Raw genomic sequence first — 24920 nt, forward strand, 5'->3', positions numbered from 1 at the left:
ATCTACTTACAGCAACCTGGCTTTGATCCTTCTCTCCTTCACTCACAGCAAAGAGTTTATTGAAGCTAGAGTTGATTTTTGTACATTGCTGCCCGTGTGTGTGTGAGAATGAGGGTGGGTGAACAGGGTGGGAGTGCATGCTACATTACAGCAGAAAAGATCCATGAACTCAGACAATGTTTGGGAATCCAAGAAACAGTCTAAGTAGCTGAGCAAATCTCAGGTTCCATCAGTTTTGTTGTCCTGAGTTTGGAGACATCTGTACTTCCTGTTTCATTTTATTCCTGGGTTCATTTGACTGAATGCAGGATATTTGTCTTGCTGACAGTCCATCTGCCCTGCCCTCTGTTTGCCAGCTGAGACCAGAATCTTGTGTTTGTGGCTGCACGATAACCCAGTTGGGATGCAGCAAACTGCAAGGTGTTTGTCATCCCAGGTTAGGCATAACTAGCAGGCATGGGGGAACGCATAAGAATCAAAGCAGATCTTCTTTCTTAGGGGTCTTGTTTTTAGGGGGGAAAAAAGGGCATGTTAATTTCCTGCTTACAAAAGATGCCACATTGAATGCCCTGGGGCCCGAGCGCCTCTGTTTATTCTACAGAAGAGGTACCGCCCAGATAGGAGTTGTGCAAATTTCCCCTGCACACCTCCTGTGCCACAAGCCTACTCCACAGGAATCATTGCTAAGGGGGCGTCTTCACGAGGCATTCTGCAGAGTGATGCAGCTGCCCTGGAAGTGGCAGTGATGTAACTGCTGGTGAAGAGAGGGCTCAGGTGGGCGTGAAACCTGCTCTGAGAAGGTAGAAGTACCTGAACTCTCTCCTTGTACCGCAGCTTCTTTTACGCTATTTTAGGCTCTGGGAACAGTACAAACGGTTCTAGTGTGGACAAAGGATACATGTGGGAGGGGAATTCGGTCTCTCTGGCTCATTTGGTGCTTGGCCTTTCTGGAGGCTGCCAGTGAGGGTGTAGATTAGTGCTGACTGTGGAGTTGGTTTTCATAGGAACTGGCCTCAGGCAACCACATAAAATACTGAACATCCACTGGAAGGTAAAGCAGATGGATTTCAAACCGTGATCGAGAGGTGAAGTGTTCTTCATCCACAGACGTTGCCCTTCATCAGCCAGCCCCTCCCACCCCCAGGCTGTGTCCATGCAAATATCCCTGTTTCATAAGGAATGAGGGAGGAGAAATGGGGAGAAACAGGATTCTCTCTGGAGAGGGCTTCTCTGTGGAGTGCAAGTGTCCCTTCCAGGAGAGTCACCGGAAACATCTCCTGCCTCCAGGCTTGCTGTCAGTCCCTGCTAAACGCTCCCCTGTTCTGAGCCTGTCTCTGCGGCGCTTGGCCAGCGCTGTAGTTCTCTTGTGCAGTGAAGGCTGCTGAAGCGGGTTTCAAAGCTGCAGTGAAAGGAAAGGTTAGCGAGAGGCCTTTTGCAGAAATAACAGCTGAAGCACAAACACTTGAGATCTCCACTCAGAGTGGGGTGGCAAAGCTAGTTGCTCTTCCCTTTTGTGCACATTTTCCATGGCTTCCCAAGCACCGAGTTCGCCCCCGCCTCTCCTTTCTCACGTCCGTCTGCGCCGGTCTCCACCGCGCAGCTTCAGCTATTTGAGGCTTTTCCAAGTGTGCTTTTTAAGGCAAAAACACCCTTGGGAATGGCCACAGAGGAAAGGGAATGATCTTGTGTTGCAAAGAAGCACCTGTTTCCTAGAGCAGTGACACATTCTTGTGTTTCTTTTGGGGTCCAGAGAGAACATCTGTTTCTTTGAGAGGGGCAAGGTTCCAATGGGACCTTCAGTGTGAGAGGCTCCTTGGGCAGAGTTTTTAAGCCATATTTACCCACACGTACATCAGGCCAGACCCACAGCTGGGGGAAATCGGTGCGGTCCTGTTGGAGTCAGTGGAATTACGCTGATCTGTGCCAGCTGCATATCTGACCAATACATTTTGAAGAGCTCTGCCTGCCCACTTGTCTTGTACGTAATGGTCTATTGGAAGGGACTGAGACAACAGAGTGCACGACTGTGTCTGGGTCAGCAAAATCTCCCGGAGACACTATTGCGAATCCCAGTCATTCAAAAATCAGGAGCCGAGCTCCAGAAAAATCATGAGCTTATGTTTAAAAATCATGAGACTTTAAAAAACAATAACTTGGGGCTGTGTTTATTTATTTTATTTACATTTTCAAGATTTTCTCTGCAAGCACAAGCACTAGAAACTTAAACCTTTTTCTTTTTTTTTTTTAAATGAAAGCCGAGATTCTTACATATTCACCTGACTCCAGGTGCTGGGGCTTTAAGAAAGCACCAATATCGCAAGACTTGTGATGAAATAGTGAGAATAGGCAGCACTGCTGTGATATAGTTTTCTGCAATTGAAACTCATTTTGATTTAATGGCTTGTGAGTGGCGTGCAGTGGGGCAGGTAGCTGAAGATGGCCTTCATGCTGGGGCTATGCCTTCTGGAGGGCTGGTCTGTGACACTTCCGTAGACCCTGTGAAAGACGCGGCTCAGTCATGGAGGACATAAGCCGCAGGAAGTGGAACTGTCTTCAACCTGATGCTCTCGGTGTCCAAGGCTGAGGGGGTTATGCTGCCTCACTAGGCAGAGCATTCGCTCCTGGCTGGTCAGAGCCAGCATAGCACTTCCCGAGAGACGGTCTGCACCAGGACTCCTCTGTCCCGATGCAGCCATCACTCACGCTGTGGAGGTGCGTTGTTTCAGCAAAGAGGGTGCTTGGGTGTCATCCAGTCTTTTCCCCTCCTCCTCACCAACCCCTTCCCCCCGTTTATCTGGACAGAACCATCAGGGTTACGTGCCAGGATCTTTTGGAAAGATAAGGCTCCCTTGTGCTCAGTTTAATTCCAAAGGCCGTTCTTTCTCTCTGCCCCCGCAGCTGTGCGTGCAGACCGGATGCGAGGCGGAAGAAATAAATTCGGACCCATGTACAAGCGGGATCGTGCCTTAAAACAGCAGAAGAAAGCTCTGATACGCGCCAATGGTTTTAAGCTGGAGACTGTGCCTCAGATCATGTCCCCAGTGCAAACTGACTACAACCTGTCCTCCACCATCCACGGCGTCCACTCTGTGTCCAAGAGCCTGCCCCACAACCCGGCCACCATGACGCCCGTCGACTACGACAGAAGCCCATATGGGACGCCATCCTTGGCAATGACTGTGCCGAGCCATGGGGCGCTGTCCAGCTACCATTACCCCTCCTTCCCCAACCGCACCATCAAGTCAGAGTACCCAGACCACTACACAAATTCACACGAGTCCGTGGCCAGCTACATGTATCCAGACGCCTATCCCAACAGCTCTCCGCCCGACATCCCCGAGGTCATTCTCAAGCTGCTGCAGCTGGAGCCTGATGAACACCAGGTCAAGGCTCGGATACTGGCTTGTCTGCAACAGGAGCAGGGCAAAGGCCGGCATGAGAAACTCAGCACCTTTGGCCTCATGTGCAAGATGGCAGACCAGACCCTCTTCTCCATCGTGGAGTGGGCACGGAGCTGCATCTTCTTCAAGGAGCTGGAGGTAGGTGCTGTGCTTGGCTGGGGCTCCCTGGTCACTGGCGGGTGGGGTGTGTCTTTACTTTCCAAGAGGCAACCCCAGGAAATGGAATAGACGGTTGGGCTGGAATTTGCCCCAGCAGAGAGGGACCCTGCAGGCCCCTTGCGCCCCTGAAGCCCTTAATAAGGGCTGAACTGAAGGGTGTATCTGGTGGCGGGGGCCAGGCGTGACCCTTCGGGGCTGGGAGGAATCCACCCTGCGACGTGACTTTCACCAGTCTGTGCCCAGAGCCGAGTCGCTGGCCTGCCGAGTGTGCCTCCCCCCACGCTCAACGATGCTCAGACCCGCAGCTGGGCCCGGGGGAGGCGAGAGAGTGGGAGACATTAACCCGAGAACCACAAGGCTGCCCCTGTTCAACTGCTCCGTGTCTTGCTGTGCAGCCGGCAGGCTCAGCACCCAGGTCTCCTTCGAAGCCCCTTCCCTGGCAGGGGGCAGCTCGGAGGACAGGCACTGGGCGAAGGGAACCACCCGGGTGCCTGGTGGTTGGCAGCCACCCCTTCCTGCTGGCATCTGCTGGCCTGTCTGAACTGGGTTTAATGGGTCTCAGTCCAGTCCCTACCGGAGAGCTGCCTGTGCCTCAGGACGCTGACCGGTGCCCTCACCAGCAGCCTGGCCTCGAGACGGGCACCGCTCTTGGCACCGCTCTTGCTTTCCCGTCTCTTTCCCTGCCTCGAGCTCCTGCCTGGGCGTGTGGCGGGCGCAGCTGGAGCCAATGGAGGTGAGGAAAGCTCCCAGCCTGTCTCCTGTGGGCGGATGGTCTTGGACTGGTCCCAGTAACTAGCCGCGCCGTGGGAAGCCCTGGGTGTAATGGGAAATGGAGCATTGCGGATTGTAGTCGAGACAATTCTCTCCTCCGCCTTTCGGAGGAGAATGGGTGCTGTCGGGGGTGCCTAGGAGCGCCGCAGGGTCGCCAGGGCCAGGGGACTCCTCGGCCAGTGGCATCTGCCTGGAGCCGCAATGGCCAGGAAACTGCTCCCTGCTGAGCTGCCTTCCTGGTGCAAATGGCCGGGGGCTTCGTGAGCTGGATGGCAGGGGAGGCAGTGGCTGGGGCAGAGCGGCCCTAGGAGGACAGGGGACATCGCCTGGGCTTTGCCCAGCTGCCCACACTGCTGTGTTTGCAGAGGCCAGTCTGGGGTGGGCCTGCCCAGCTGCCTTGTGGTGGTTCAGTTTGCTGCCACACGAAGCCAGCGGGGGGGAACCTCACCTCTGGGAGTGACTCCCCCATGCGTCCCCTGCTGCTGCTGAGCCAGATGTTGCAGGCTGTAGACAGATCTTGGTCACGTTGCTCCAACTCTGGTTCTCTGAAGGGGGAAGGGGACAGGATCCTTGTTGACACTCAGACCCTTCCCTCCCTTTCCCGCCTTCCAACCTCCGCGCGCACATTGCAGAGTCGTGGAGAGAGTATGGTCTGCACGCGAATTACTGCTTGTCCCCTTAGAACAGCTCTCCTGTCCCTTCCTCTGGGGCCAAACATACACCAAGCAGTGAACGTGTATCCCCTGCCATTACTGCATGTGGGCACAGGTTTGTTTATGTAGGACCTACGGGAAATATCACATTCAATTTCTTAAAAATTGTTCCGTGCCGAAGGATTCCCTCCTCCCCCCAGTTAGTTGTTTGGAGTACTGGGGTGGCTGCCATCCCCACAGGACTGTGCTGGATTGGGGCAAACTCATCCTTGGTGTGAAGCCACTGAGGTCAGTAAATTCACACTAGGAATTAATTTGGCTTCTGTAACTTGCATTGAAAGAGTGTAGGGAGCTGCACTGGTTCCGCTGCCTCATGGGGATCAAGGGTCATGGGTCTAGTGATGTTTTTATTCTATTTTATTTTATTTTTCAAGTGGCAAGAATTTAATATGTTGTTTTCTGAAGCTCTCCCAAGGCAGCCGGAGGTGGCAGGCCTCTGGCAAATCTGTGAGCTGCACATGCTTAAATAAACACTAACAAAGCTCTGGGAATATTCAGGGTGGGATTCTGGGGCGCACGTAGGCTCAGGGGCGTATCTTTTGTTCTGAACCCGTTTGCCCAACTCATCCGAGAAGCATTAAATGGCGTGAACACGGGGAAATGCAGACTCCTGCATGGGGAGAGTTTTAAAGACCGACTGGGGATTGTTTTGGGGGGAGTCACAAGACGTTTGGACACTATTCAGAGTGAGGCAGTCGGCTAGTGAGACGCTGTCGTGGGCAGTGAAACTGGAGATCTGGCCTTAGCCCTCAGTCCAGCGCCCTTCACTGCATCTCTGCAAAACTGGGGAGCAGGGCACCGACCCTGAGCTGCAAGTGAAAAAGAAAAGCAGCGACCTCCAGAGTGGCTCCCTCGACAGTGTCCCGATATCACTGTGAGCTTACGTGGTGACAGAGCTGCTTAGCTGGGCAGCACCGTGCCCAGAGGGCCCGTGGTTCTCCTCTCCAGACCATCTCAGAAGGTGGTGAGTGTCACACTTGGGTCCCCTCCAGAGCATGCCAGTGTGCTTCGCTGCTTAAAATAACCGCTCCCTGCCCAGAACAGTGCCCGGAAGTTGCATTGTGGAAGCATTTTTTGTTCATTTCAATCATATCAGTGTTCTGCTTGAATTTTGGGAACGGGCTGATTGTTGTTTTGCAGGAGATATTGTAAACAGTGGCTTCAGCTCGCTGCTGCCTCGCTGGGTAGCCTTGTAATTCTATTGTCAGCGGGATTACCCCGTTAAAATATGGCATTCCTCCACGTAAATACAAATCCATCAGACACTCTTCCTCCCAGAGTGACATGTGCTATACAATAGCAACCAAGGGAGCCGTGCCATTGTGCTGGCGTGGTAAACAAGAGCCCGGTTCTGTAACAGTGCCATTAGGGAATGCAATCCCTGGAAGCTGAAATCCACAGATCTCATGGTCTCCTCACATCCGGGAACCCTAGCGTCAGTAATGCTAGGAGGTGGGGATGGGGTGTGCACAGATCTCAGCACAGATCTGTAGCTACCTGCTTTGCAGGGACAGTAGGTTCGTGCAGGCTGCGGACCACCAAGGCCGTTGGTAAATGATTAAATCCTCCGGCGTGTGTCGTGCTTGGGAGAGCTCAGCACTGGCCAAGCCCAAACGCTGGACGGACACTGCAGGCCTCAGGGCAGATTTTCAGCCCTTTCAAACGTGAGCTGTAGGAACTGGGCGACTCCTGTTTTCCTTCGGCTGAGTTTCCTTGCTCAGTTAGACGCTGAGCCTGTGGCTCGGTGCGCAGAAGCTGCGGTCACCCCTGTCTCTTCCCAGTGAAACCGTCTGCAAGCGGGTGCTGCGTGTCCCTCCTGCTTAGCGCCGCCTTGGCCACATTTTGCTGATTTAAAAAATGCTCCAGGGCAGATTTCTTGTTTGCTGTGGCAAAGCTTGCACCAAAGTGGGGGTGCTGGGGACTGTGGGCCAGAGGCTTCCTTACCCACTCCAGCTGGGACGATTCAACGGCAGCAATGGGTTTGTGTGGGTAAGGGAAGTGAAGGGGTTTAGTGGGTAGTTGTCCTAGGGGCCATTTACAGTGTGTGGCCATGACTGCAACTTGACATAGGACCAGGAGGTGGAAGCGATATATAGAGACCGCTGCACTCACGAATGAAATGCAGCCACTTCTGGGGAGGAACATGGCAGCCCTTTAACAATGCACAGCAACACTGTGCAGCACTCTAGGTAGGAAGGGAAGAATGCTGCTTCCTGTGGAAACCGCAAGGGGGGTATACGGAAGTGGAGCTGTTTCTGGCCCCAGCCTCTCTGTGATGCACTGGCTGCACATAAGGGCTGCAGAGGAGACAGGAGGGGTGGGGGGAGAACTCTCCTGGGGCTGGAGCTGTGCAGGGTCCATGTCAGTAACTATTGCCCTCCCCCGCCCCAGATCCCTGCATAGAGGACAGGTGGGGGGGGGTGCAGCACTCAGCCCCGCAGGGACTCTGGGGGCACCCGAGCCCCCAGGCAGCAGTAGGGAGGTGCCTGTACCATGTGCTGGGGGCTGAGCTGACCTTTGCAGCAAACCAGAATCTGGACAGCCCCGAAGTGAGCTCAAGTCGCCTCCTTTCCCTGGGCTGGGCGGTCTGTGTTCTGGGCCGGGGCACAGGAGATGCCCATCGGACCAGGAGACCCCCCACCCTAGGGCTCCCTCCCAGGGGCACGGTGAGCCAGGGGAAATGGGCTGGGTCGGAGTCAGCTCCCTGTTGGGGGGCCAGAGAGAAGGGCCGGGGGGAGCTGGGGAACGGGCTGGCTCGCCGCTTGGAGATGGAGGGAGCGTGCAAGAGGGGATGGGGACAGGCGCGTGGGGTGGGGCAGGGCCTGGAAATAGCAACGCTGATCCTAAGGCAGCAGGGGTTGGGGGCTGGTCCTGTCCTGAGCCCTGGGTGGCTTCGTGGGTGGAGACTGAGGGGCTGCATTGCACCAGTGGGGGGACTCGGGGGGGTTCTAGGCTGTTTCTAGGCTCCAGTGGACGAGTGAGTGCCAGAGAGCCTGGCAATGGGGGCGGCGAGCTGGAGAATCGGAGCCTCCGTTGCTAGCGCCAACCGTCCCTGTGCCCTGCCTGGCGCTGTGGATGTGGCTGGGCTCCCGCCCCCCGGCCCCGCCGAGCCCCGTCAGCCACAGGCACCCGCTGCTTGTGAACCCCGCTGGGGGCAGCCGCTCGCCAGCCCCCTGCCAGCGCCTCCTGCCTGGCGGTGTGGCCGGGAGCGTGGAAGGAGGATGCTGTGTGCGGGAGCGTGGGGACGAGGCTGAGGCGCGCCTGCGTGCTCCCTGAGCCAAAGCAGGGCGGCGAGTCTGGAGCAGAGGGGCCCAAGGGCTCTCGTGCGGCTCGGGAAAGCCGCTAGTTAAGCACCAGGCGGCCCCAAGTAGCTGCTCCTCCGCTCGCTCGCTCCGGGGCGTGCAGGGGGTGACACGGCGGCACTCTCCTGGGCCAGGGAGGGGAGGGGCAGGCTCAATTTGCTTTTGAGACTTGTCTCCTTGGGGCAGGCTCTTGGCACACTGGGCAGATTAATCGGGGGGAGCTTTAGGTTGCTATGGGGCTGGGAAGGGGGAGCGCATTTTCTCAGTGATGGTTCTAGCTAATTCTCTCCCCCCCAGCAGCCTCGGCAGGCTTCGCTCCTGGTGCAGCGGACTGTGGCGGGGGGTTGTGTTATCGTGAAGGCCGTGGGGGGAGGGAGCTGGGCTAACGGCCTCTGGACATCAGTTCACACGCCACGTCCACCTGGCGGCACGGGGCAGTCACAATGAAAACAGCTTTAACTTCCCAGATATATCGTTTCATTTAAGGGCTAGTAATTCTGTCAGTCTGCCACTGACAAATGAGGGCCGGCCTGCCAATCTGCTGGGGAGAGTGATGCTGCCGCGTTCATCTTGTGTCATCAGACGGAGAGTTACGGACTGTGCTGGCCTTCGGATGCAAGACTAATAATGCCGCTCGACAAAAGGGGATTTGGGGCCTGCTTGTTTATAGAGGGTCGGCCAGGGCGCCACACGGCGGTGGCGAGGGAGCTGGGGTGGAAGAGGTCAGAGCTGACACCCATAAATACCAGCTTTAACTGAGGCGAGATGAGATGTGTCAAGATTCAAGAGAAGATTTGCAACATCGGCTCGTCAGAAGAAAAATATGGGCAGGGAGGTGAAATATATTTTGCCGGGTCATGAGGCTCAGGCAACTTTGTCCTTTCAGATGTAATTTTCTATATCTATCTAGGTATGGGTAATAGATGTCCAGGCAGCGGGGCAAAGTGACCTTTGGCTTGAGGTGAGAGGCCTGGAAGGTTAAACAAATGCATTTAGTTCAGCAGAGCCCCCAGCCCTCGCTGAAACGTGGCATTGAGCAGAGCCTGCTCACGGGCCTGGAGGGGGGCCGACACCCCCAAGAACCGGGAGATGCAGCTCACTGAACAAGGCTTGGGTTTGACTCTAGTCACAGCCTTGACGTGTGCCTTTGTCTCTGGGAGATAAGATGGTCCCATGCTGCAGAATCAGGGTCTAGGTCCAGATCTGACCTCCTCCGACCTAGCATTGGTGCCAAGCGATGGCTGGGTGCAAATCTCTGCACTCCGTGAGCGCCCTGCTGCACCGTGTTACGAGAGCGCCTCCGAGACCCAGCCCCAGCGACTGCAGAGCACTCGGCTCTGTCTGCCCCAGGAGAGGACTCACTCTGACTCCCCAGCCCTTGATTTTGTGGAGAGGGAAGAGGAGCAAGGGAGTGATGGGGACAGAGGCAGGAGAGTGGCAGCAGCGGCCCGGCGGAGGAGGGGAGACCGTCCCTCCGTTGGCTGCTCCACCACTAACTGAGGTTTTACAAACAATGTGGCCATTGCAGAGACGGAGCCAGGGCTCTGCTCCCCTCCCCGCTCCTTTGCTTTGCGCTGGGGCAGGCTGGGAGCTGAGCTGACCTTGCATTTGTCGAGGGGGCAGAGATTCTGGGGGGCGCCCAGTGAGGCTGGACTCTCTGGGGACTCTGCCTAGTGCAGGCTGGGGCAGGAGCCAGGACGCATGGAGCTTGCCTGGGCAGGTTCTTTAGCCGGGCGCTGTGCCGGATTCAGAAGCTATGTTGCCCAGTTCGGTGCTTTCAGCGCCTTCTGCTGATGCTTCGATTGAAGAATCTCCTTGGGCTCTGGCTCCCAGCCTGGGGCTTTGGCTGTGCCCAGCGTGGTCATGAAGCGGGGTCAGATGCACAGGACAGTGGCAGGGCTTCGACACTAAACGGCAGCAGCATTTACTCTTATTCCACGTCTCCTCCCGGCGCATGGCTTGCCGTGCTGCTTTGTCAGTGAGCCACGCCCTGTGAGTCGCTGGGCCGGGTCCCACGCTCACTCCATGTAACTCTTCTAACGCCCAGTGCTCTCCTGGGAAGTGGGCGGGGAGGGAGGCGATGGGCACGAGCCAGAAGAGAGCATCCGGTGCCATTTAATCCGTTGCCCCAGTCGCTACGCCTGGGGATCACACAGGGAGGCTCCAGGAGCTGGGCCCGTGTGGAGTGAAGGGTGCTAGAGCGGGTCCTCTGGACTGGAAGTGTGGTGGTTGCTCTCTGCTGCCTTGGGGAAGGGGCTGTTATTTCCTCACCGAATGGGTCGCCGACCTTAACCTCTAGTGAGCAGATGAAAATCCCGAGGGTGGTGGGACGCCGCCAGCTGCGCTCTGCCTGCCGCCCTTTGGACGGGTTTCCTTTCACGTGCGTTGGAGCTCCTGAAGCCAGTCGCCTGCTGTTTGTAGCTGGTTCCTGCTGTGGCTCTAACACACACAGGTCATCGGGAGCCCATCTCCTGACTGTCAGCCAAAGCGTTTCTGGATTAGCTACAATCTCCTTCTGCTCAGGGCTGCTCTAGTGACGGCGAGCGTCAGATGCACTGGGGTTAAATCCAATTCCTCGTGACCTTTGCTGTCTGCTGGCCAGCCGGTCCCCGGTCGTCGTCCGTCCTTCCCCCGCTGGCTAATGACAGCTCAGCCTGCGGGAGGAGCAAACAGAGATACCAAAGCGCCACCACGTGTCTCTCTTTGCCACTGGCAGATGAAGTCTCTGCATGCAGCTGCCGTTCTCCTCTGGGCAGAGCCCCCGTTGGGAGGGGAGACGGGGCATGTGGGGCTTCCAGCGCTCTGGGGGCTGCGTGTGGCTAGCGCCTCTCTGAGGACGTGACCGCAGAGTGCCAGAGATCAGCAGGTTTCCCCGGTGGCAGCTGCTGCAGACGGGTTGGTGGGAGATCAGGTGGGACTGGTCCTGGCCACGTGGCTAACCCGGCGCGTCGGTGTCGTTCTGCTCCCGGTCGAGTTATTGGAGGGGATTAAAAAGGCACGTTCGGCTGCTTGCGTTAGGAAACGGCCGTTCATCGGGATGGTTCGGTTCCGGTGCCTGTCACTGTGGTAGCTGACGGGAGAGGGGCCTGCACCTGACTTGTGCAGAGCGAGGGCTGTCAGTCATTGGCAGAACAGGAATCCACTGTCTCACGTCTCACTTGGCAAGGTGCCACATCCTCCTTTCACCCAGAAATTGCCCCTTGGAATCGTTACCTCCATCCCGGCCTCCCCAGCAGCCACGGCCACAGATTCCGTCTCAGAGGCCAAACAATTCAGGGCATCTCCACCCTGGCTTGAACCTCTGAGGGACTAGAGACCTTTCCCGTAGGCTCCCGAGGCAGGAAGATTTAATACGGCCCAGAGGTGCTCACTGGAACAGCCAGGACACACGTCCCAGAGTCTGTTCATTAATCCTGGGTTTGTCCCACGTGTGCCGCCACCCTCCTGAGAAATCATTACAGCTGGTGACAATCTTTGTCAAAACCATGTTTTAATAAAAACTGGTCATTTGTTTGCTAAACAGAAATGTTCAAAGCCAGTTTTAATGTAGTTAAATGGTTTCCAGGTGTTTTATTAAAAAGCAAAACAAACTAAACTAAAAAAATATTTTTTCCAGGTTTTCATTTTCTGCCCCCTTTTGCCACTTTGCAACCGGAAAGAGGAGGAGCGGGGGGGGGGGAAACTAATTTTTTTTGCATAAAATTTGCAAAAACCACCACTCTCTTTAAAAAAAACGCGCACATGGCTGCGTCCCTCAACAGCTCTTCAAACGCTTTCCCAGCACACGTTAATTATGACCCTCGGACCAAGTAGAGAGTTTTATTCTTTCTCGGGTGATAGCACCCTCTGGAGCTGGGACATCACTCTGCTCCCATGCCCTGGGCAAGGCTGTGACGCTAACGTTAAATGTAATGTATGTGATGCGTGGGCGCTGGCCGGCTGGTGTGACTACACGTCACTGTGGGTATATGGATTAATGGGACACTGACGTTATTTAACCTCCTCCATTGCCCAGCCAGTGCAGCTCCTGGCTTGCATGGCTGATTGCCCTTCATTCAGTTCAGCTACGCGTTGATCTCATTCTGTGTGGACACTGGTGCTTCGGGAAGGTGCTGAGCTGACAGTCGGGGGCCTGCAAGCCTCTGCTCACTGCAGCGCGGGTTGAGAGGGGCCATGGGAGTAGAAGCCGGGCTGCGGGCACCACCTCCCAGCAGCGGGGAGAAGTTCATTTTCTAGGGGCTCTTCGTTCTTTGGCCTCTCATCTGAGGCTGCCAACACGGAGGCCAGCTGGGAGGAGGCTCTGTGCCACGGACATGGGCCAGGAGGATTTGGACTTAGTTCTGGCAGCTGTGAACAGGCGTCGCCTTCACCCCGCTGCTGCCACCTTTCGTCTTCTCCTGCTGAGAACAGTGGAGGACCAAAATGGGGTAAGTGTGTCGGAATTAGGACTCCTGGGTTCCCTCCCTGGCTCTGCCTCTCTCTGGCTGTGTGACCTTGAGCACATCACTTCTTTCTGTGCCTCAGTTTCCCCGTCTGTAAAATGGAAATAATGATTCTTGCCTCCCAGGTGTGTTGTAAACCTGCAGCCAGCGTGTTAAAAAGGGCTTCGACACCCGCGGAAGCACTGCTGCTGTGCAACGTAAGATTAGTGCGATTATTTATGTGATCTTTTCCGAGCATTATTTCTGCCAGCCATCTGGCTCTTCTGGCACAAAGGGAAAGTTAAAGGCAGCTTGTTCAGAACTGATAAAGGCGCTCCTGCTTTATACCAAGTATACGTGAAGATGTGGGCTAGCACAGTCAGGTGATAGTCTACATGGCAAAAATACCAGGGGCTGATCCTGGAATTCATCAGCTATTAAGTGAGTGAACATTTTCAGCCATTTGCCTTTCGCTTTCCAGAGAAGGGGCAGGGCAGTGCTATTATCAGAGGGGAAACTGAGGCACCAGGAGATTTGCACAAGGTCACACAGGTAGCCTGTGGCAAAGCTGGGATTTGAACCCAGGCCTAGGCTAGTGCCTGGGGCACTGGAGCTTTCGTCAGTCTTTTCCTCATGCTCTGCCAAGTGCCTGGTGCTAAAGAAAGACTCCTGGGGCCAAGCTGGGGTTCAGCCATGAAGGGCTGCAGCACTTCTGAGACCAGCCCTTCTTCGGGTGAGGAGCACCAGCTGGCCCTGTCTTGGGCAGGGATGGGGCTCGCAAAATCTGAAATCTCTCCCTGACCAACAGGCTTCCCTTCACCAGCTGATTCTGCTGGCCTGGATCTCATGGGTCAGTTAGTCCCTCTCCCCCTGCGTCAAGCAGGACAGACTCACACGCTGCACACGCCACTCCAGCTCCGTGGTTAATCTTGCCTTGAGCGCTGCCAGCAGCTTTGCCACCTGTCCACCTCCCTGCAGGCTGCCTCCCTTCTGAGCGGGCTGGGCAGAGGCCGGAGGGGCTGTCTGCAGGTCTGCCTGGTGCTCAGAGGGATTTAGAAAAGACCAGCCCTAGCATGGCAGAGGGCCAGAGAAAGGACAGGGCTGCACAGGGCTGGAGGCGTGTTTGGGAGAGAGAGACCCGTCCAGCGCAGAGCTCGGAGGAAAGGAGAAAAGCCAGGCTGGGCTGGCGAAGAGAAAGATGGGCGGTGGCGTGGGGCTATGGAGAGCAAATGAGCTTCAGGGGGCTTATTTGATGGTATCAGGGAGGAGCCACAGCCCAGCCACTGCATAGCTGAGGCTGCCCATCTCCCAGGAGAAGCAGTAACGTGTGTGGCTAAATCCCAAGAAAATGCTGGGCTTGACTTGCTGAAGCAGTAGCTGGGGTGAGGCCCAGGGCTGGCATGTCATTCCTGCTGTGGGACTCGGGGGCGTGCAGAGCTCAATGAAAACGGGGTCCTGTGTCATTGAGCCACGGAGGAGCTTCACTCCCCAGATCTTTTTAGTGGTTGTTAAACAGCCAGTACTGGGGGAATCAGCACCAGTGTTCAATTCCGTGACGCTCCGGCATGTCTATAATTCATCTTCCATCTTAACTTCATATTCATGCATCTTCCTTGCAACACAATGCTAAGGAATGTGCAGAATGCTGATCTGGGCACTTCAGCAACCGTGCTTGAGCTCTGTCTGTGGGTTTAAAGGGGAACAATTAATTGAGACATTTTCATTAAAATCCCTTCCGAGAACTTGCGAAGCTGAATAATTTCCAAGGCTTTTAAATTTCACGCTGCTCTCAGGGAGCCTGGAGAACTGCGAGGGGATTTGTATTGTTCACTATGTAAGCTTTGAACCCAGCCCTTTAGCAGTGACAAGTTACTGCATTAGGTGACCGTGTTACCTAGACCTTTAAACAGTTTGTGTCTCTTAATAGCAACACCAGCCCTCTGGTCATTTGTTATGCTGCACATGCTGAAATAGCTCCTGCCCTTTCTCCCTAGCCCTCTCTATTCCAGAGACCATTTATCACAGGTAAATGGATTTTCATGTAGCACTCCGATCGTGCCAGAAGAAAACCTGATTTAATCATAAAGGAATTTTCTTGCTGGTGCTGCTGCCGGGGTGATCACCATGTCTTGGAATGTCCATTACCGGGTTTTGTGAACAGGTTCAATGTTTTCTTTGAAAATGAAAGATGTGCTCTCTAAGATAGCTTGTGGTAGGTCCTTGATAAAGTATTTGATTAAAAAGCATTGACAATCAATAGGAAGATCCTTTGCTTAACTTCTAGGATAGGGTGTGTGTCCATGCCGTCTCCGCAAGAAACGATTGACGGGTTCTGTGTATGAATGGACATCCATTAAGAGTCCTTCCGGTTAGAGGACGTTGGTAGAGCACAGGCTTTATGGAGATGATCTCTCGGAGTCTGTCATGAAGCCGTACCAAAGCAAAGGAAAGCAAAGCAAGCTGAGGCTCACGGGGGTGATGGTCCAAAGTCAGTGGGCATGTTTCAGTGGAAAGGGAGAAAGTCAAGGGACGGAGCCTTCGCACACTGCATGCTGGGAGTTCTGAGCGTGTGAATTGTGAGTTTTGTCCTGGCTGCCCCACGCAATGCCTCTGCACTACACGACCCAGCTATAACCTGGCAGTGCATGACATGGGTAGAGCGCAGGCAGCGCAGTTGGGATTGAAACTTCTTTTAGCCATGTCTGAACTGTGCTACTGCCGTGTAGAGTCCATGGCTCTGTGTGCTGCAGACACCAGTTCAACCCCGGTCCAGTCCCACTTACCTGGTGAATCTGAAGCAGGTTTTAACTGTGGTGGTTCCATCTGCAAGTGGGACATGCCTCCTGTGGGGCACCCAGCCACGCCACCAGCGCTGCTAGTTCTGCCCTCCCCAGGGGCGGGCAGGCCCTAGGTTCTCTCTGCAGCACAAGAGCACAGTGGGGCAGTGCACAGGTGATGGGGCAGCCACATTTGCCGTAAAGACCCACTGGTTTGTCACAGTGTATTTAATGGGGATGGACAGTTTTTATCGACTGAACCCAGGAGTTTGTAGCCTCACTTCCAAGACCTCTGGATCCAGTTATAGTCACCACAAAGGTGTGCACAGTTTGCTGTATATTCTAGGGACAGGAGCAGTGCTGGAATAAAATGGTGGGGGGGCTGCAAAGCGGGACTGAGCTGTGTAGACAGAGGTGCCCGGGGGGGGGAGGGGGAAGATCAATGGCTGGAATAGCTGGGGATTGTCGGGTGAGGATCCAGGTGCACTGGCAGAGCGGAGTGTGAAGGAAGCTCTGGGAAAGCCTTCCCACACTTGGCCTGTCTCAACCCAGCACCATCAGCCCCTTTCCAGAACACTACGTTCGGCCAAAGCATTTCAAAAATAAATGCAGGTAATTCCCCAAAACTGCTGGCCACACAAACCATAAAGCTCTTTCTTGTCTGACGTCTATTCCCTTTGCAATCTACAGACAGGGGTTTATCGCAGCCCTTTTGGCAGACTGACGGTATTATCCAGTTCCATGACACTGCATTTGTCTTTCCTCTATTAAAAGCAGCCAACGCAATGGCATTGCACGTCTCCTCTAATGGACCTGACTTCATTCTCTGTGGAGGTATTCCTCATATTCATGATTCACTTTGCTCCCTCTTATCTTACACCAAAGTGCTCAGTATACCACAGCACACGGTAATATGGGATTCTTTCACTCCTGGTGGATAAAATGAGGGTGGCTTCCCTATAGTGGTTGAAAGCCGGTCTCAAAACCATTTAGAACCAGGAACCTTTATGCTACAAGAAGGATCAGGCTATAGAAAAAGGGTTTTGGCTCTTTAGGATTGGACCCACTGAAGCCCCACAAGTTCTAGGTTCAGTGCAGAACTCCTGAGGTTCACGCACCCCGTACCCTGACAACAGTGAATCATCTCACAAGGCCAGATGTTCAGACGAGCTCAGAGCCAGATGTTCAAAGGTTCAGCACCCACAATGGGGGCCCGCGTCGCAGAAGAGCTCAGGACCCGTTTTGGCACCACGGCAAGCGTCCAGATTTTCAACAGCAAGCAGCTCCCGCTGTGAGTTTACAAAGGGCTCAGCCCGCGGCCTGCACCCAGTGTGCGGAGCCCTTTGGAACATCTGCCCTGAGCTGTGAGCCAGGCGCCCTCTGAAAACTCCAGCCTCAGTGACTGTCACCCTCCTGCTCCTGCAAGCGTGATGCAGGGCTAACGACCCTTCCTGCCAATACCGGACGGGTCCCAACAGGATCCAGCTCGGCTGTTTGGTGCTCACTCCTTGCTGCCCAAATCCTGGTGATTGTCTAACCCTCCCCTGGCAGCTGGGCTAACGTGTGGTAAGATGTCAGCAGAATTCCTTCCCCTCCTGCACGTTAAAACAAAGCGACGATTCTTCGGTGTCCTTCACCCCAGCTGAAAGCGGTGGCATCCAGGGAGGGAGCCTCATACTAGCAGTTAGCCCTGCAGCCTCTGGCTGGTCCCCAGCTGTGGTTGCTGTGGGCCTGATTCTCCATTGCCTAGCACCTTGTGCATCTCTCTGCACCGCGCCTGACACCAACCCACCCCGAAGGCGAGCGTTTGGGACGCGCTGGGCACTGCTGTCTGTGGCTGCCCGAGGTGCAGGCCAATGGAGGTTCAGGCCCTAGGGCCGCGGCCCCAGGGAAGGAGGCGGGTGCCTGGCCGGTGGGAGGCAGGGTAGCGTTCCCGGCCTATGCACCCGTTTGAGCCCCCTCCCTTTGCTGCTGATTCGACTTCGCCCCTAGGAGCCAGCGGGGAGAGCTGGGCTGGGCCACGCCTGGAGGTTGGGGCAGGGAGGAATTGGCTCCGTGTGGGCAGCAGAGGGGAGCTGGGGCCAGCTGGAGCAAGGAAGCAGGGGGCGAGAGGCTGGTGAGCTGCTGGGACAGGAGCCGAGGCCTGTTTGGGTGCAGTTGGCAGGGGGCTGGGGAGGGGCGTGGGAGAATGAGAGGGAGGGGCAGGGAGGGGGCTTCTGTGTGGGAGGAGGGCGTGGCGGGGAGGGGCTGGAGAAGCGTTGACTTGTCTCCAGTCCCGCTGGGAAGACGAGCACCGGAGACAAACTGGATGGCGGGCGAAGGACCAAAGCGGCTTGTTTGGCAGAGGGGCAGCACGGTGGCTGGCGCGTGTGCCGGCAGCTAGCCCTGGCCAGCGGGGGAGAGGGGAGGGAGCTGCTCCATGGCACGGCTTGGCCTCTGCTGGCCAGACTTTCCAAAGTGTGGGCAGGGGGGCAGAGGGGGGGAGGGTGCCTCTGTGTGCTCTGTGGGAGCCAAGTGCTTTGAGAGCTTGGTTTTGCCACCCTCAGTCAGTCAATGATCCTGAGCCAGGCCCTCCGAAATCGTGAGGTTGGCGTAGACTGTCAGAGCTTTCTAAACAGTGAAGGTGGGGTTCTCTGTGTTTGCCTTCGGTTTGTGGCGACAGAGCCCACGTTTGTCGGCTCTTCTCCACGGGGGCTAGAGTCGCCCAGGGGTTGTTTTTTTCCTGACTCGGGAAAACACCAAATATCAGAATAGCTGCAATAAAAAACTGCAGGAGTTGGCCCCACTCGACTCCTGTAGGTGCCTTGACGGGCGCTGAGCGCGTTAGGAAAGCCAGCCCCGGACTGCACAGAGGTCAGGCAGTCTGAGCGCCTGACCCAGGGCACCAACGTCACCTCGCGTGATCACCATGGAAGAATGAAACCCCCCAAATTTGCTTCTTATTTCTGATGTTGGTCACGTTCTCTCTTTGCCTGGACTGCAACGTTTGGGCTTCAAAGCCAGGCTGGCAGGGGGGATGTAAGGTTCGAAACGTAATAAAGGGGAAGCTGTTCTCAGGATGCGGCAGCTGCTCTCTGCGCTGCGGGGTCTGCAGCACAAGCAGGCCACAGGCTGGACGGCTCTGCTGAGCGAATGGGCAGGGGTGGAATTGGTTCACACGTAGCAACGGGCCTAGGACACGAAGCCCAGCGGCAGAGGTGCGGCCTAACTTGTCGGCAGCTAGGATCAGATGCTCGGTTACACCCATTTACACCCACAAAGCATCTGGCCCTTGGGTTTAGCTCTCCTCTATTAAAGAAGGGCGAGGGGAGCTCCTCGTGGGTCGGGATCCTGCCCGGATCTGCACAGAGGCAGCCTCCTTGCTCCTTCCTCTCTCTGCATAGTGTGTAAAATCCTGGCCAGGAGGAAGGGGCAAAGCCGTCCCAAAGGAGCCGGAGGCGCCCCCCACCCGATCGCTGGTGGCTCCCGGCATCTGCGCCGCCCTGCTGCTCTTGTGAAAGTTGGCTGATGCTTGTGTCCTTTGCTGATGTGGTGGCAGCAGCTGGGAAGACGGCCTGGAGCCAGGAAAAGGGGCTCCTGAGAGGCAGAGGCAGCAGGGTCACTTGGTTCTGCAAGCCCTGGAGCCGGAAATGCAGTCTGCATGAAGGTGAGGAGTGCATTTCCTCCCCGAGCCCCAGGCACCCCCACCCCTGCCCGCAGCACGCGCCCCATGCCTGCAGTCAGTGAGTGAAAACAGGCTTCAGCAGTGCCACTCCCCAGCATGGGCCGGCTCCACAGCACATTCCTGGGCCAGGGCAGGATGGACACTGTATTCTTTCTTTTAAAAAGTAGCCAAAGCTCCATCCCCGGAGACACAAAGCCTTTGTATAAAACACAACACTGCATTCTCTCCGTCCCTGCGGCTGCGGGCGAGGGGTGCGTCCCACAGTCATTTTGTTAAAGATTTGTGCACGGCTTTCGTGAGATTCTTGCCTTACGGAGGAAACCCAGTGCTGATAAGAAGAACCGAGTGCGAAGGAAACAAGTTTCCTTGTCTTTAAGCCGGGTCGGGGGGGTGGGGGGGAGGCAGCACAGAATGGGGCTTGCTTTGCAGAGTGGCTGCCGCGTTCCTGTACCTTCTGGGTCTCTGTTCCTGGGCACAGGCAACCTTCTGTGGCCACAGCATCAGGTGCCCTCAGTAACGCTTCGCACCGTGCAGTGCCTTTTGTCTGAGGCGCTCCCAGAACTGTCTCATGAGTTCACTGAGCACTGACAAGACGCCTGGTGCCGAGCCGGCTCAGAGGAGCAGCCAGTCCCTGCTCAGGGGCCGCAATCTACACTGAACAGACACAATACAGAAGAGACACACCTCTGCAGCCTGCAGGTAGAATCCAGCTGTTGCGCCGCTTATTGAGCTTGCCTAGCTTGCATGGCTGATCAGGATCGTTATAAATGTTAATTAAGTCTTCCCGCCCCCTTGTGAGGGAGAGCGGTATTATTAGTATTGTACAGATGGGGAAACTGAGGCATGTAGCACTGAAGTGATGTGTCACCTTCCATGCAGCTTGTCGAGTTGCAGCGTGGGAACTAGAGCCCAGGGCCTTGACTGGCGAGGAGTGAGCTGTGAGCAGTTAACGTTTCACTTGCCAGATTTAGCTCTGTCCAGTCAGGTCAGTGTTCTGCATCGCAGGGCCCAGGAGACAGTGGTGGCGCCCAGCGACCCCCTGTGCGGCTCCTTGACTGACTGTTTCTATTCCAATGCATTCGATTTTTAACATTAGAACATGTACCGAGCCTAGCAAAGTCCAGCTCCTTCGCACGGCCCACGGCCCACGTGGCACATATATCCGCTGTACCCCTGCCACGTACCAGTGCCATCTGCGTCACCAGTTAGCACAGACATTTGTTCTGCCCGTGCTGAACTGGAGAGTGAAATTGTGGAACTTCAGACAAATGACGGGCCGAAGTCTGAACGTAAGACAGGTGTTGATCATTTCTGGAACGGTCCCTGCTACACGATGCCCGTCTCTGAAACATTGCGTGCAAAAAGCGCTGGCGTTTTTTGTCAGTGCGTATACCTGCACATCTACATTCTCAGCAATGAATAATGTGGAAAGAAAACAGAGGAACAAATTGATCAGCGAACATTTGGACTGCTTTATTAGGATGGCAATGACGGACGACAAACACTGCGTGAACAAAGCCAAGGGCAACAGGCAGGCTTTCACGCGGGGCATCGTTTTACTGACCAAGCAGACTTTGTTGTAGTTACCCGAGTCGCGCTGTAACGTTACATCAGGAAGGAGCAGCACGCAATGTGTTCGTTTAGTCGTTGATGTGACTGTCTCACTGAAGGTTTTTTGCCAAAGTGGCCCCTGCTTGAAAAATAGTGCAGATCGCTGTGTTAGGCGACTGTCCACAAGCAGATCTCAGCTTCCATGTGTCGCCGCGTGTTGCAAGGTACTCCATGGATGGTTCATGTGAACATGCTTCAGCCAAAGGGGAGGCGGGATGGCTGTGAAAAGTTCAGTAGTCGCCGTTTGAAACTGGAGCTCTTTTGCTAGCCTGCAGAAGTCACATCCATTTCTGGTCCCTGGCGGGCTGAGCAAAAGTGGGAGGGGAGTCTGGCAATGACACGTCCTAACCACGCTTTATGCGAGTATCCTGCAGTGACCCCGCAGAGTCATGGCCCTTGGGCGCCGTCCGGCCAGCACTCGCAGTGCGGAGACAGTGAAATTCACCCCTCTGCAGACAGCTGGCACATGGCCTAGGCCCCCTGACCTCTCAGAGCTGCTCCTGTGGGATGTAGGGGGCACGCAGGCAGCCGGCCTCCTCTGCAAAGGGATGAATTTCACCGGGAGAGCGAACGCAAAACGGGGGCAGTAACGCAGGTCCTGCTCTGGATAGGCCATGGGCCTAATGCAGCGTGTTTCGTGTGTGCTTCTGTAGTGATAACAGACAGATCCATAGGGGTGTGCCCGGGGCATGCTGGGATAAAGTCCGTACACTGAATGAGTAAGTCCCTCTCCCTGCCCCCTTGCCCTGCCCCGAAAATGACACCCCAAGGGCTTCCCTGTCTGCCACAGACTCCAGCGCTTAGGGGGTGTTCCTGCCTCTCCACTGATGCTGTCAGTCCCCAGGCGGAAACACCAAAGGTGGGTGTTTAATTAATTGGCATCGATTGTGTTCCATGAAAGCGACGTTTGGGAGAGGCAGGACGTCCCCGCGCTGGCTAAATGCTGCTTCTCTCCACAACAAAGTACAAATCGCTCAGCTGGCCGGTTTCAACCCAGCAGAATGTGGTGACACTGGGCAACTTCTCTGGGAGAGAACTGCCCAGCAGAGCGTAGTCCCAGCAGAAGTCTGAGCTGTGGCACCGCGCGCGTCAGCTAATCTCGTGTCCGGTGCATAGTGTAGTGAAGCCACTGACAGAAGGCCTTGGCCAAGGGGGTAGAGCTGGGTGAGGCTCAGAGGTGCAGCTAGCTGGTGTAGTTCTTTAAAGCGAGGCCGGGCTGCCCTGCCTGATTATTCTAAGGTGTTCATTGTCGCTGGGGTGTGTATGGCTCACTCTGTCCCTGTCAGTGAAAAGACCAGTCTTGGTTCCCGAGCTCTGCTGTGCTGAACATCTGCCCTTTGCTCTTTGCAAAATGGGGTAGCGCCTAATTCCTTGATCCCATGGTGAAGGAGTAACTCAGCTGACTGAACCTGCTTGAAATGGTCCAAATCCCGGAGCAGCCCCCTGACCACTGGCCCAGCCGTCCTTTCTGTGCTGATCTGTGCCCTGACTTTTGATCATTGCATTTTGCTTCCCCATTCAAATTGCTTTGCATTCCCAAATGCTTTCTGGTCCCAGCAGTTTGTGTGCTGTTCTGGCGTGCCAGAGAGATTGCATGATGGAAGACAAACACACATCTCTCTCCAGCACACTGGGACATGACTCAACATAGCTGGAAAACTCAAAGCCACATGCAAATAGATGTATGTGGGGTTGGATAATTCAGCATAGACGGAGCTAAGGTGTGCATTTGTAGATTTTGGTATACATACATGCATGCACTCTGGATCCATCTGTGCTGTTTCACCCAACTCTACTGTGCTGGGGGGAGGGCAGGCGCGGGGGAATTCTCTGTTAATAGCATTGTACATTTTTAGGAAGTCCAGTCAATACAGTATTTAAGGCAGATTGGCCGAGTGCTCTGCTTTGCCAGGGATCACTGCAAGTAAGGAAAGCCCCTGTTGGGAGTGCGTTATTCTGCTCCTTCTGCATCGTTGCTGGAGCGCAGTGAGATGCGGTAAGCTCACCGAGGCCCTCACCAAATCTGACATTGATTCACACCTGGGCTTTTGCCACTGACAACATGACTGCAGACAGTCACTGCTCACAGGCGCCAGGAGCGCATTTGCTCACACCATAGCCACAATGCATTACTGGGTCATGGCCAGGCATTGACAGGAAGGGCCTGAGGAAGGAGTCGAGGGGGAGCTCAGAGGGCAGAGGGAACTCTGCTGCCGCGTCTCCTCAGACACTGGCCAGGAGGGGGGAGCTCACTCATTTCGAAAGCATCCAAGACCTCACGTGTTGACAGCTTTGCATCCAAGCCCAACCTGCCCTCAGCACTTGTGTGTGGCCAGTTCCCCAGCCTGTGAGCAGACCGAGGAGGCGTTAATGGCCGTGTTTGCATCTGTGTTTCAGGTAGGCGATCAGATGAAACTGCTGCAGAACTGCTGGAGCGAGCTGCTGGTGTTTGACCACATCTACAGGCAGGTGCAGCACGCGAAGGAGCACACCATGCTGCTTGTGACCGGCCAGGAGGTAACGTCCTCGCCCTCCATGAGAAAAGCCTTCCCGTATTTCAGCAGCAAATACCCTTCCACCGCCACTCCTGCAGTGCTGAGCGGGGCCACAGCACACCCGGGCTGGGCCAGTGCAGCTCATAGTGAGGTTGCATCATTCCTGCAGATGGCTTGATGGAAACGAAGAATGAAACATCCGAGGGGAAGTGCCCTTCATGGCCCCCCCAGGCCTTGTGCCTTTCCCTATGCCTTTGGGACACTTACCCAGACCTGGGGGAGACGGGGACCAGACCCTTCCCGATTTGTAACTGTGCTATGCCCCAGCCAGCTCTCCTGTTCATTTCAGGATTTGCAAATGTGCCAGATTCCTGCAACCAAAAGGCGTCTCTCTCTCTCACCGTCTATTCCCGGATGGGACTGATGAAAAGTCCCTTTTCTTTGCCATTTTTGTTTTAATCCATTTGGAATCAGAAACTCCGCTTCTTCCTCGCTGGGTCCAAAACACCGGTTTTAATCCAGAAGGAAAGCATGTGAGAGGCACCATTTGCCTGTTGGCTAATCTGTTGCTATTGAATGTGTTTCATTGCCGTAGTCGTGGTTCTGGCAGCATCTCTCTAGGATCAAAGGCAGCAAGCTGTAAATGTAAACAGTAACAGAGTCTGATGTTGTTATTGTGTGTGTTATGGTAGGACCCAGATCCAGGCCCTGCTGCACAGTGAGAGACAGCCTAAATAGAGATCAGAGATGTTATTTTTATCCTCGTTTTGCAGATAGGGATCTGGGGCAGAGAGAGAGTGACGTGCCCAGAGCCACACAGGATGTCTGTGGTGGAGCTGGGACTTGAACCCGCATCTCCTGATCCCCTTTCTCACAAGGCCGGCCTTCCTGAGCTCGTGTGTAAATAAAAAACAAAACTCGGGCCTTGCTAGAGGAGAGGCGCTTGCTGTCTGCGTCTCCGGGAGCATGCCAGTTTCCCAAACATGCCTCTGGCCCACTCCAATGTCCCTCCCTCTCTGCGGTTCCCGCTCTGAACACCTCCACGTAAATTACTGTTCCCCAGCACCAACACCTTCCCCTAGCACAGGCGAAGATTCCCCCGGAGCCTGCTCGGGGCAGATCCTGCTCAGTGGCTGGACAGGCTGCTGCAGAAAGAACGTCTCTGGGCGCTCAGAGGGCCCGAGACACTCGTCAGTAACGGGCTGGCATTGTTTTCTGTGCAGCTGATTATTTTTTTACTGATGGGCTGCCAAGGCAAATCCCCGTCACACAGCAGGGCCAGCAGTCACCATTCCAGCGGTACGGTTAGCCTGCATTGAGAAGCAGCCGGGGGTTAGTTTTGGATGAGCCTTGGGCCAATTCAGGGGCTGCTGGGCACCATTTAAAGTGAGGGCTCCATCAGTTCCTCCCTCTCTCAGGTGCCCCCCACCAGCCTCTAAGCCCATGCAGCCACCCCCTCTAATTTCGGGGTGAGTGGCATTGCAAAGGGTGCACAGGGTCACACTCGGGTTTGGCCTGGCCAAAAAGTAGCCCCCCCCCGGCTCTGCAGCCTATGGGCTGGTTGGTTTTGTAGTGCAACAACTCCTCGGCTTGACAGGGCTGTAGC

General features: G+C 55.3%; 1 protein-coding gene across 1 annotated transcript in view; it reads left to right on the forward strand.

Annotated features, from left to right (window-relative positions):
* NR5A1 (nuclear receptor subfamily 5 group A member 1) overlaps positions 1–24920 on the forward strand; it is a 53435-nt gene that overhangs the window by 14804 nt on the left and 13711 nt on the right. The window contains exons 4-5 of the mRNA XM_067541708.1: positions 2899–3539; positions 23217–23336. Coding sequence (XP_067397809.1) covers positions 2899–3539; positions 23217–23336 — 761 coding nt within the window. The remainder of the gene's footprint in view (positions 1–2898; positions 3540–23216; positions 23337–24920) is intronic.

The sequence above is a fragment of the Emydura macquarii genome, unplaced genomic scaffold, assembly GCF_026122565.2.
Source record: "Emydura macquarii macquarii isolate MOO-44397 ecotype Brisbane River unplaced genomic scaffold, CSIRO-AGI_Emac_v2 contig_691, whole genome shotgun sequence".
NCBI classification, from domain to species: domain Eukaryota; kingdom Metazoa; phylum Chordata; order Testudines; family Chelidae; genus Emydura; species Emydura macquarii.